This window comes from Ceratina calcarata, unplaced genomic scaffold (genome assembly GCF_001652005.2).
Source record: "Ceratina calcarata isolate Rehan_Ccalc_2016 unplaced genomic scaffold, ASM165200v1 scaffold226.2, whole genome shotgun sequence".
NCBI classification, from domain to species: domain Eukaryota; kingdom Metazoa; phylum Arthropoda; class Insecta; order Hymenoptera; family Apidae; genus Ceratina; species Ceratina calcarata.
This window is the reverse complement of record NW_017144423.1, coordinates 46,894-58,724: the sequence shown is the minus strand read 5'-3', so window position 1 is coordinate 58,724 and position 11,831 is coordinate 46,894. Positions and strand designations below refer to the sequence as shown.

The 11,831-nt window shown below is 39.0% G+C and overlaps 3 protein-coding genes across 8 annotated transcripts in view; 1 reads left to right on the top strand and 2 right to left on the bottom strand.

The window, feature by feature from the left end:
- Window positions 1–6: 6 nt before the first annotated feature.
- LOC108622524 (uncharacterized) lies at window positions 7–4,069 on the bottom strand. 4 transcript variants are annotated; one of them, XM_026811574.1, is made up of 6 exons: window positions 3,711–4,069; window positions 3,352–3,628; window positions 2,751–3,271; window positions 1,962–2,548; window positions 778–1,902; window positions 7–717 (listed from the first exon to the last, which is right to left on the bottom strand). In XM_026811574.1, exons 3-6 carry the CDS (start codon window positions 3,259–3,261, stop codon window positions 106–108), a joined length of 2,835 nt encoding a protein of 944 aa, XP_026667375.1. In that variant the 5' UTR covers window positions 3,262–3,271; window positions 3,352–3,628; window positions 3,711–4,069; the 3' UTR covers window positions 7–105. The 4 variants fall into 4 exon arrangements, with proteins under 4 accessions (XP_026667375.1, XP_026667376.1, XP_017875938.1 ...); XM_026811575.1 differs by having other exon boundaries at window positions 3,863–4,069; XM_018020449.2 differs by lacking the exon at window positions 3,711–4,069 and having other exon boundaries at window positions 3,352–3,641.
- Window positions 4,070–4,104: 35 nt separating this feature from the next.
- C1GalTA (Glycoprotein-N-acetylgalactosamine 3-beta-galactosyltransferase 1) lies at window positions 4,105–7,581 on the top strand. Its single transcript, XM_018020453.2, has 8 exons — window positions 4,105–4,846; window positions 4,931–5,051; window positions 5,132–5,282; window positions 5,347–5,474; window positions 5,552–5,727; window positions 5,794–6,001; window positions 6,068–6,206; window positions 6,852–7,581. The coding sequence occupies exons 4-8, from the start codon at window positions 5,444–5,446 to the stop codon at window positions 7,396–7,398; spliced, it is 1,101 nt and encodes a 366-aa protein (XP_017875942.1). The 5' UTR covers window positions 4,105–4,846; window positions 4,931–5,051; window positions 5,132–5,282; window positions 5,347–5,443; the 3' UTR covers window positions 7,399–7,581.
- A 1,636-nt stretch (window positions 7,582–9,217) lies between these two features.
- skd (mediator complex subunit skuld) overlaps window positions 9,218–11,831 on the bottom strand; it is a 21,171-nt gene continuing 18,557 nt past the window's right edge. For all 3 annotated transcript variants that reach the window (XM_018020447.2, XM_026811573.1, XM_026811572.1), the window contains 4 exons: window positions 11,305–11,643; window positions 10,902–11,186; window positions 10,485–10,756; window positions 9,218–10,343 (listed from right to left, as the gene is read on the bottom strand). In XM_018020447.2, the coding sequence (XP_017875936.1) occupies window positions 10,211–10,343; window positions 10,485–10,756; window positions 10,902–11,186; window positions 11,305–11,643 (1,029 nt within the window). In that variant the 3' untranslated portion in view covers window positions 9,218–10,210. The remainder of the gene's footprint in view (window positions 10,344–10,484; window positions 10,757–10,901; window positions 11,187–11,304; window positions 11,644–11,831) is intronic.

The window sequence follows — 11,831 nt, the reverse complement described above, 5'->3', positions numbered from 1 at the left end:
CCATTTGGATCCTGTGTTCTCATCGAAATGATACTACGATAATGAGACTTGAAAATCTGTTCGTTATTTAAAAAATATAGATTTAATAAATACTCTGTTACTCATTCACATATTAGCTTTATATAATGGCTTGAAATATCCGTTTCCATGCGAGCCTAAATATTCAGACCAACTTTGATGCGAGGATATATTTTTACACGTTTGATCCGGCAGCATATCCTCCGGACAAGTGCACTCCAATCTCATTCTGTACACCGTCATCTGCCCTAGAGAAACTTTTACATTCTCCTTCTCTAACGTTTCCTTACGCGTCTTGTAATTAACACCTCGTTCTTCTAAACATTCTTTTATAATCTCGTCGTTCTGCTTGTACTGTTGATTTTTCTCCGACAACACTTTCTTCCAATGAATGCAATCTAAATCCTGTTGCACCAACACCACTGGTACTTCGGAGGAGGGTAACCAGAATGTAGAAAATACTAAATCTACAGAATTCGTTCCCTTCGATTTGAGAATGGGAGGTAACAATATCCCAGTTGGTGGCTGCTTTTGTACACCACCCGCAGAGTACATGTGATCGTCTTTGATCCTCGTTTCTCGCTTCTTTCGTTTCCTTAATTCCGCTCCAGATATATTCATCTTTAACTTTCCATTAGTTCCCACCTGTTTATTCTGCTTTCTGAATGACTCGTGATTACCTGTGGCAACTGTAACATTCTAAACAAAGTTTTCTATTAAATCTCTTTTAAGGCACCAAGTATTTGTTAATAATCTTACCGCAGGATCAGTTATTCCTTCTGCCGTCTCTGTGTTATTTCGTAAATGTACTACATTTTCATTCAATACTTTATTACTCCCATCCTTCTCAGTATTAAAGGGTTGAGATACGTTTAGATTATTGACAATATCCATACTCGTTCTGTTATTACGCTCATTAATAAATTCAGGATTAACGTTACTTCGTTCTTCGCGTATTTCGTCCACTTGTTGATAATCCAACGGTTGTACCTCCTGAATGTTCGATTTATCGTCCTCGTTGTACGGCATTTCATACGACATATCATTTTTATTCTCAATCTTTTTCTTCGTCCATTTGTCTTCGTTTCTCAAGCTGTAATCGTCATCGGAATTATCATTAACAGGCATGAATTGATTATAATTCTCGTAAGAATCTCCCTGCTTCTGTTTAAGCGCGTCTATCTGATTCCGATTTTTATAAATCTTCGCCGATCGTTCAGAAACGAAAGGTACAGCGTCGTACTCTACTTTATAATTCGCGGAGTTATTATACTCCAAAGACTTCCAATCCTCTGAGAAGTACAACGAAATGCCTGGTGGTCCGACGTGTTGGCTCAGAGCGTACAAGTTTGTGATCAGAGTGGAATTGAATCTCAGTTTACAAAGATTAGCCCGGGATTCGAACAGAAAATCGCCATTTTTAAGAAATTGATATTTCTCTTTGTTTCCTTCGTAGTTCAAGCAGTCGACCGACCAATGTAAAAACCAATCGTTCCCAAATCCGTCGACGGTAACGGATAAACCAGACATCTCTTCGCTTAAACTATCTTCTATCGACCTTTCTAACAACGGTTTCCCAGTCTTTCCATCTATGATCGTTGCGACCGTGTAGTAATACGTCGGGAAGCCAGAGCCTATTTGATGTTTCACCATGAAATCTGGTACGTCGTCGTCGTTGTAATAGCCAGGAATCGGCACGCTTATCACTTCGGATTTCGGTACCGTGTACTTCCAGATCGGTTTGAACGTCAGTCCATCGTACACTATTATCGTGGAATTAAACATAGCGGCAACGATATCTTCCACTCCGTCTAACGTAACGTCTACTAAAATCGGAGGTAACAAAGTTCCCCTTCCTGTGTTGTGGTGCAATTTCCGCAGTTTCTGTAATATATCATTTTTCGTAAGGGTCGTCTTTACTTGAATTAATCAGAAATACTTACCAAGTCGCCGTACATCAAATTCACTTGAGGAACCACATACAATCCGCCTGACCGTTTCTGACTGCTCGTCGCGAGAACGAACATACTTTCTCCGTCTGGATGAATCAGTTTCTGAGGTGCCGAGAACAACTGTTCTGTGTTCGGTAAAACCGAGCTGTGTATAATATGCCCGTTAATTCCTGAGATCAGGAGGATCTCGTTTGAACATATTTCTCTCGACTGCATAGAATGCGACGCTATAACGTCTCCAACATCGTCCCCGTCTACGTCGGCGATGAACTTGGCATCATAAATATCCGAGAATTCCCATTCCTCTAAATCTCTAATTGGTAATTCCCACAGGCTAGCACCGCTGTCTCCATTAACCGCGTGAAGTATCCCGCTCTTGCCGCATATAATGCAATCTTTGATCTTGTCGTTATTTAGATCTAAACCGCAGTCGACCGAGGAGATCGCATGAGCCGTCCAATGCATCCAAAGCGTGTCTCCTGTCCTACCGTTCAAAGCTAGAATCCCACCGAAACAGGGATTCTGTCCATCGAAATACAACGTGCAAACATATTCTGAGGTAGTCGTTATATCCAATCCTAAGAATATGCCAAAAGAATATGCCTGTTTTTAATATGTTCAAACATTATAAACGTATGATAGAAAGTAAAATGCATTATTTACCAAAATCATAAAAGCATAAACTTAAAATCTGTAAATCAAAAAGTGAACGTATTAAAAATGTATCAACCAAAGGTATTGAGAATCAGCTTAAACAAAGTGTTGGACGTTAGTGAGCACCTGTGCTAAAGCCAACTATGATGTCTTCGATTCCATCGCCATTGACATCGTTGCTTCTCAACGGAGATTCCGACATGAGCTTTGGTAACGATCTGGTCCATAGAATTTTTGTTGTAAGGGAAGTACATGGAACTATGTTCGACTCGTGTAAGGCTTCTTCGGGCTCGTGCGACAGCCAATTTTTCAGGATCGCAATTGGCATAGGAATTATGTTGACGATGTATATACATAGTACGATTAAGCTTAATAATACTACCAGTGCCATGAATCCGAAGCAAAGAGGTACGCAAATAGCTCTGTTTGAAAACCTGTACGTCTCGAAATTGTACGATTTCTTGTATTTTCTACGAGGTGCCATTAGGGGCCTTTTAACGCCCCTATCATCATCTAATTTCAAGCTGTCGCTCTTTCCATCTCTGATAAACACCTCGTCGTCGATATCTGTTAAATCCTCGTCGTCGAACCCATCCTTTACAGACAATTTAGGCAATGCTGGATATACAGCAGACATCGTTCTTCACCTACGGTATAAAATAATTTAAATTAAATACCGTGAACGAAAGCGATGCATTTTAAGCATGTAATATTTGTTGTTATTTACGTTTACGTGGATCAGAATGTGAATTTCCAACAGCGAACTCCGAGCAACAATGAAAACTGGTTCTAAGTCCTTCACAGCGAAAGGTCTATGAAAATTGGACAGTATTTCCCTAGCGAAGCTATAATTCCTTATCTCCAAGAATTTTTCTGAAGCTTATCAGATTTAATCGAGACGAGAAATTCTTCGTTTAACACTGCATTTAATGTACCTCGATTGAGTACGATTTCAATTTAATTTATGTGTGCATGCCAAGCAGGACGGAAATCGTTTTATGCACCTGTATAAATAGACAATACGGTTGAATTTCATTCAAACTATTTCTTTATTAATTAAACTTTAAAAGATATACAATAATTTACAAGGAGGATTGTGTAAGTAATGCATGCCTAACGTTCGGGTATAAAACGCGTAACAGACGTTGCAAAACTTGGGACTCTTATGTTACGCAGCCATGTCAAACACGTCACAAAATAATATGCAACTCGTGGCTGTCAGGTAACGTAATTGTTACCTTTTGTGTCATCTGCCCCGACAGATCTCGTGTCGTCGTCCTAAATGGTACTAAATTCTGAATTCAAGGCGACGTACGATGTTATCTGCGAACTTCTTTACACCGTTGCCGTTGCTATTTTTTATAACAATTATGTACTAATTTCTATAGAAATAATTATCGCGACTTGCGTGCGAACAATCAATGATATCTGTCCTAGTTCGCCTTTGTTACCCAACAGACAATAGTACTTATATTTAGCAAAAATCGATGTACTTCGAAATGCAAACATTCCATGATTTACATAATAATTGATTAATTAGAGATATAATAATTTAGAACGTTCGATTTACCAATATGTCACGGAAAGCAAATATCACGAAATTTTAAATATAACTAATTACGCTTCCTTGAATAATTACTATAAAATCCTGTTATATACTATAATATTCTTGAAATAGGATCTTATTATTATTACAATGTTTTTACTCTACGTGTTGAATGTAACTTCGTGAAGTCGGTTTGATTACGAGATAAGATATGTAATCGTAAATTGGTCTACGTCACGACGCGCCTGTGGAACGAATCGTTTGCGTCCTCACGTACTTATTGCTGACGCTAACGAACGGTGTCGGTGTGCACAGGTGAAACATTCGTGGAATTTAATATTGTGCAGCAATTGTGTACATAAAAATGTCAGTATTAGAGGCACCGCCGGACGTGTCGCTTCCTTGGATCATATTCCACGATAACAGACACTGAACATTTTATCTAATCATAATTCTGAGTAGAACCGACTACGAACTATGATGTGCTGTAGTTCATTTAAAATGTTATTACTATCAGTGTTTAAATTCACGATGAATAGTTGACGTTGTCTACGAGCATCGTGATTGTACATCGTTTTCAATTAAAATTTCCAAACTGGACACTCTTCTCTGTTAAAAGCACGTTCAAGTTTCTCGACGAGTTTATTGATAACTTAATTGATCAATCGAACTTATTGTGAGTTTTCTCATCTCTCACTTGGCTTTTACATTCCACGAGTCATTTATGTCACCTCCTGCTTCATATTTTTTTATGTAATAGACTACTTGACGTTTTTAATGTCAGTTTGGAATACGTCATTATTCCATGCATACCTGAAAATCAGTGATATAACGTGAAAACAGATTAACTCGTCTTGAGGTATATTTGAGTCGTCAACGATGTAAGTACTTAAGGGAAATTCTTGAGAAACGTTATTGGAATTTCGAATATTCCCTTCCTAATTACAATTACTACTTTCAGAGATACTGTATTAAATTATAAAAGATGTTGACGCAAGCTATGTAAAGGAACAGAGCAATAGGAAAGATATTTACTTACATAGGGAATGCTATGTATTAAGGATGATCAGGATAAGTCTCAGTTTGTGTATATTCCCACCAATGATTCATAGGTAACATTATTGAACCTGTCATAACTGGTATTACATTGATAACACTGATTTTGTGACGTTGTAGTGATTTGCAAATGCTGAGAAAGAAGAATAAAATTGTTATGTCTAGCATAAGACTTATCCCTTAGTCAAATCAAAGTGGTAGAGTTTTATTTTATATAATGGCTCTGCAGAGGATGACAAGCATTGCTGGTAAATTATTTTCAATCTGCCTAACTAGAATTTTAGGTACCGAATTATTCAATCTGTGAATCTGATTTTTCCTTCAGGTATCAGAACTACTAAACATTTTATACTGGCTCTTTCCGCTGGGATAATCATTGGATTTCTCGTAGCATGTTTTGTGATAGGAACTACCAGGCACACACCGTACATATCTAACTGGTTTTCGAACAGTTTTGCAATGTCGAGGGATCCGCATCATTACTCGGAATTAGAGTCAGAGGTAGACTATATTACTACGTTCCGATCTTTCGTATTCAATTGCCGATTGTAATAAACTATTTAACAGATAGGTCCTGAAACAGAGGTGAAATTCCATGAGAACGATGAGGATTTTCATAAAGGGGAGGACAAAGTTGCTCAAGAGCTCGCGAAGAAAGTACGGGTCCTTTGCTGGATCATGACGGGTCCAAAGAATCATCAAACCAAAGCGCAACATGTAAAGGCCACCTGGGGGAAACGTTGCAACATTCTTTTATTCATGAGCTCTGCTAAAGGTGAACTGTTTAAATGTAATAATGAATATTTGCGAGGACCTCTGTTAATTTAATTCTCTTTTCCAGATGCCAATTTACCTGTCGTCGTTTTACCAGTGGACGAAGGGCGAGATAATTTGTGGGCGAAAACCAAAGAAGCTTTCAGATATGCTTACGAGAAATACAAGGACGAAGCCGACTGGTTTATGAAGGCTGACGATGATACGTAAGTAATTATTTACATATCTTATTACTGGGACTCTCTCTCGATTTCGCATCTTGCCTTATCTTGATTCTACTACCTGTGGGTGGAAAGATACGAAAAGTTATTTGAAAAGGCTTTAATCTTATCGAGCATTTTAATATGAACGAATTTCAGATTTTGATTATAACATATGATACCATTTAATATCTGCCTTTCGAAGACACAACTTTTTATACACAATGAATTTTACACGTTACCCATAAACTAAAAAATTATCCACGACATACTTATGCGAGTTAAGTAAGCTACTTTGTACATCTTTACGATTATTTCAATTTGCAAAGAATTCGTTAGAAAAGTATGAAATATAATACAATGTAAACTCGGGAGATACAGTGAAACAAACAAGGTTTTTAGTTCAATGTACATACATATATACTTTCCATGAATCAACGATTGAAGAGTTTTCTGCTCTGATCGATTATAATATACGTCGAAGTTGTTATCAAATATTGGTACGCGATTCATCCTTCGAACCTTACTACCTCAGAAACCTCTTCAATTAAATTCGTTTACTCAAAGAGAAAATGAACCCGACAGAATATAGTAAAGTCGATCTACGCAGTTGGATCGGCTAGTTTCGAAATAAAATCGATTTTCTTTCAGATATGTGGTGGTAGAAAATCTACGGTATATGCTGTCGTCTTACGACTCTAGTTCACCGTTATACTTCGGCTGTAGATTCAAGCCGTTTGTGAAACAGGGGTACATGAGCGGCGGCGCGGGATATGTACTTAGCAAAGAGGCTTTACGGAAATTCGTGGAGGAGGGCCTGCCCGACAAGAGCAAATGCCGCTCGGACAGCGGTGGCTCGGAGGACGTGGAGATGGGCAAGTGCCTGGAGAAGGTGAACGTGAAAGCGATGGACACGCGGGATCCGCACGGTCGCGGCCGATTCTTCCCCTTCGTACCGGAGCATCATCTGATCCCGAATCACGTTGACAAGAATTTCTGGTACTGGAAGTACATTTACTACGATACCAAAGATGGTCTCAATTGTTGTTCAGACACTGCGATCTCGTTTCATTATGTGTCGCCTAACATGATGTACGTTCTCGAGTACCTAATTTATCACTTAAGACCGTTCGGCATCACGCACGGCATTGATAAGCTTACCGCGGATCAGTCAGTCACCGCAGCCACTGGATACTAGTCTGTTAATCTTTAATACGGAGTGTCATAAACGATCCGTAATTCGGTTCTCTAGGAGTTCCTGCGAAATTCGGTAATTTCGATAGACTGAATGGAGTTTTCATGTATTTTGCAATATTGAAATTGGAAACAAAATCAAAATCTATTAAAACAGAGTTTTTTAAAAATTGTTCTACTTATGAAACGACGCTTTTATCGTTGTTTACGATATGATTTTTATATCTATTAATATTGTAAAGGATATTATACATGTTTCAATGACTTGGAATCGGATTGAACAAGTCTGAAATAAAACTGACGATAACTCAGCTCATGTATGTCCCTTTCGTCTATCGTGTGTGCAACTAGTCCGTTCAGGCCAACGAATTAAGATGTTAATACGTGTAATTCACTGAAAGATAAAATCTTGTGATATATGTGTATAATATTTCGTAATACATATATATATATACATATATATATATGTTTATACATACCTATTACATAATGATGAAAAATGTGTAATTTCATTGTAAGTGTAAAACGGGAATATTACATTACTCTACAAATAAATGTTACAAGCATACCAGAAACGAGCGTGGTAGTTAATTTACCACCTACTTTCACTCCCGACGATCTTCCCGTGTTGGCTTTTAAAATAAATTAAATGATTAAAAGAATTCTCGTGACGGAAATCAATTTCCAAGGCAACGTCATTTCTTGGAACGAACAGAAAACGTATAATTCGTGTATAAATAAAAATATACATATTTTTCCATCTCTAAATTTCTTTATATACAAGTACCTTTACAGAAAAAACAATAAAAATCATTTTCGTAATTCGTCACTATATTAACTTACAATATATCTATATTATTTATTCAGCGAAGTGATTTTTTTAGAGAGACCCCTCCGGTCTCTGGATGTAAATTAAGTATCGGTTCCACGAGCTTCGCGCTTTCTATTATGCTTGCAACATAAATATTGTAATCCGTACGCATGCTTCGTGTGAAATGAGGTATATAATTACATATATATATATACAATATATATATGTATGTACGTATATACACGTAAAACTGTATTTCGTAATATTAATATAATAATGGTAATAATAGTAATTAATAATAATAATCCCAATAATGACGTTCTACCCAGGTAATAAATACTATAGATACAATGTGAGTGTGGTTGTGTGAGTAAATTAACCAATTAATTTTATAAGGTGGGGGCGGTTCGGGGGAGAGGATTAGGGGGGGGTCTTTGCTATGTACAAGTCATATTTGTACTATGCGACTGACGCCACGAGCCCACCGTCGGCTTCTTCATTCAGACGCGCCCTGTAATTCATTTCTCTTGTCTTTTTATTTTCGTTTTTCCTGCGTGTATAGTTTCTCATCACTCTGCGCTCGTTCCCTCGCTCCGCTCGTTTTGTTGCACGTGTTCCTGTCACTCTCCCTTTCTCTATGTCTCTCCTAAATCGCGAGGAACGAACCTGTCATTCTTTCTACTCTCTCTTTTGCGCTTCTTCTTTGCGTTCACTCTTTCAATTTATCTAATATTCTCGGCGATGTCTCTCTCTCTCTCTCTCACTTCATAAATTATTTAAAAACAATATTTTACACTATTAATGTATGTATAATATATAGAGGTCACCTAATTCGAATAAAATTTGTCAAACAGCATCGAAAAATTTGCGCTAACGGGTCCAGGAAACGTGATAACAGTGACCCAGTGCCGCGCGAGCATAATATAATTATTATTATTATATATATGTATAATTGTCATACTTGTATTTTTCACACCAGGGGCTTGTACGAGGCATTTGTTTGCTTGCATTNCTCATTACGTAATTTTCTTCTAGAGATTCTGATTTATAATAATTGAACTATCTACCGACAGAGAGGCGATTATTTAAGTTAAACTCGTCGTTTTTCATTTTTTGTTTTTACGCGCTCTCTCTTTTTGCTTCCCCTTTTCTTGTACACGCGCATTCTTCCCGTTCTTTCTACTCACCCTCTCTCACGCACTTTCGTCCCAAGTCCTTTCGCTCCCTCCCTTTCGTTCGATCAGTCTCTCTCTCGCATGCGACTCTATCCTTCCACTCAGACTTCATTTGGTATGCGGCAAATATATGCAGTCGTTAGTAATTTTACCTTATATTATCAATTTTTTGTTTGTTACCTCGTGTGATTACTGGTTAAAAAGAAACAACGTGAGAAATACAGTTGCGCCCGTTTAATTGACGCGTCCACCCCGCGACCCGGAAATGCTTTGGTAAGGCGTGATTCTCTATCTCTACACTTCCGTTTTCAACTGTTCCTTTCTATTTTATCCACGCCCAATTCTATTTGAGTCAAGAGGCAATTCCTGGAATCCGTTGTCAATTAATCGGACAGCACCGTATTCAGTTTCTCTCGTTTCAAATTAAACGTGATCAGGAAAGAAGTCGAAAAGAATATCCACCGTTTCATCGATAATTATCAACAGTTTTCGCAGCGTCGGCGCGTTGTAACATGATTCACTATATTCAAACAAAAGGAAGAAAGAAGAAATAATAAATAAAAAACAAAGCGAAGGAACCGAGTAAAGAAAAAAATTCTCGGTTATTTCGCATTCTGAGATTTTACCGACTACACGGTCGTGGGGGGTATGGGAATAATATCGTTTACTCCCAACAATTGTCCGGGGGGGAATCTCGAAGTGTTTAACGTGCGGTCGAAGACGGATGAAGGGAACCACAGTTGCCCTCGTAAAGCCCCGAGTGACGGGTATCGGTAAAGGAGTGCGTGAAAGAGGTGCACGTACTGCACTACGAAGGGAAAGGGTGTGGGTCAGACGAGAGCAGCCGCCGCGTGGTAGAGCTGCATGAGCGCCTGCACATGCACTGGCAAACAGGACAGCCGGTCCTTCGTGTTCGCGTCCACTGCGAGCCACGACAATGCGTTGTACCCTTCCAGCACGTATCTGTAAACGTAATAATAATAATAATTCATAAATGCGTCAACAATTATTCGGTAGAATCGCATGCAAGAGATTTATTACAAATTTTCTTACAAATTCGTTTGGTATTGTAATAAACTCGATGATAAAGGGAAGATACGAAACCTGAGCACATCGGTGGTATATTGTGAGTCTAGCGGATGAGCAGTGAGAGCACTTTGCTGTTGTAACAGGTCATCGCTATTCTGCTGTATTGCCGGGCTATGCAGGTGTAAAGCATTCTTCAAGAACACGGGGCAGACTCCTTCGAGATGGGGACAAGCTGACCAAAACCACGGTGGCATTCGTCCTGTCGGCGCGGTGGAAACCAAGTAACCGAGAGCGAGCGGTTGCTGCAGCAACGTTCCCACTTCTTCTGCCTGCTCAGCAACAGCTACCTGTGCTCATTAAAATCCACGTTTCTTATGCACTATGTTCTTGTTATTGTATAAATTTTATGAAAAAGATAACGTACGAACTTCTTTCAAGAAACATAATACAAGTGAAATTTTAGCACGTTTCTTGTTGGAATGTTTGACTTACTCTTGGCGTGTTGCTACATGGAAACGGACTACCAGGACCATCGTGATTCCCTAGACCCGAGCCACCACCGTCACCACCCAGCGGGGATCCCTCGGGTCGATGAGGACTAGCGCCAGGACTTTGTCCTCCACCAGCCCCGGGTTCAGCCCACACGCTGAAGATATCATTGAAGTCTCCCATACCTTCCATACCTTCCGGCATATCGTCGTTCAACGCAGAGAATAGCTCGTCGTCTCCTAATTCTGGTCCATTAATATGTTGTTCTTGGAATGCAGTCTGCGACGACTGTAGCAATAGAAAAACACAACGACCATTTACTAAATGGAAAAACACGATTCCGGTAAATCTGTGATCTCTCGTTTTACATTAGACATTGAACGTTGGTTAAAATAAAGAGACTTGCCTGTGTGGTGGCGGATGTAGGAAAGACGAGAATATGGGTGCATGTAACGTCTTGTGGTGTAGATAATTGGCAATTTACCGAGGCCTGGCCGAACCTTTCATCGGGCGTAAATTGATCAGCCATCAGCCTGAGAGTAGAATCTGGCTCGAGCGAAACTAAACAAGCGCTGAGCACGCAAGGTGCCGCTGTTGGATAGAGAAGACTGCACTGGCTGCATATTTCTTTAAGGTGTTTAGAGGCTTTCAGAAGCGCTTTTCTAGACAGTAACCAGCTCCATCCTTTGAGTTCACCGTGCCCGATACGTCCAACGCGACCTACTACCAATCTCCAAGGCTGTACCTAAATACACACGAATGTTTTATTTTTCAGACGATCTCAGAAAACTGACTAACATTTATGGTTATACACCATGTATGTATTGTAGATCGACTGATCATTCGATTCCAACAGATTTATATAAGGATGTATAGAGTATACAGTCAATCCCAAAAGTTTATGCACTTTAGAAACGCATTTTTTAAAAAGAA

Coding starts and splice junctions, on each gene's coding strand:
- C1GalTA (XM_018020453.2), top strand. CDS start 5,444: ATGGCTCTGCAGAGGATGACAAGCATTGCTG. Junction 5,728..5,793: donor ACTCGGAATTAGAGTCAGAG/GTAGACTATATT, acceptor ACTATTTAACAG/ATAGGTCCTGAAACAGAGGT. Junction 6,207..6,851: donor ATGAAGGCTGACGATGATAC/GTAAGTAATTAT, acceptor ATTTTCTTTCAG/ATATGTGGTGGTAGAAAATC.
- LOC108622524 (XM_026811574.1), bottom strand. CDS start 3,261: ATGTCTGCTGTATATCCAGCATTGCCTAAATTGTCTGTAAAGGATGGG. Junction 1,903..1,961: donor ATTTGATGTACGGCGACTTG/GTAAGTATTTCT, acceptor GATATATTACAG/AAACTGCGGAAATTGCACCA. Junction 718..777: donor AAGGAATAACTGATCCTGCG/GTAAGATTATTA, acceptor AACTTTGTTTAG/AATGTTACAGTTGCCACAGG.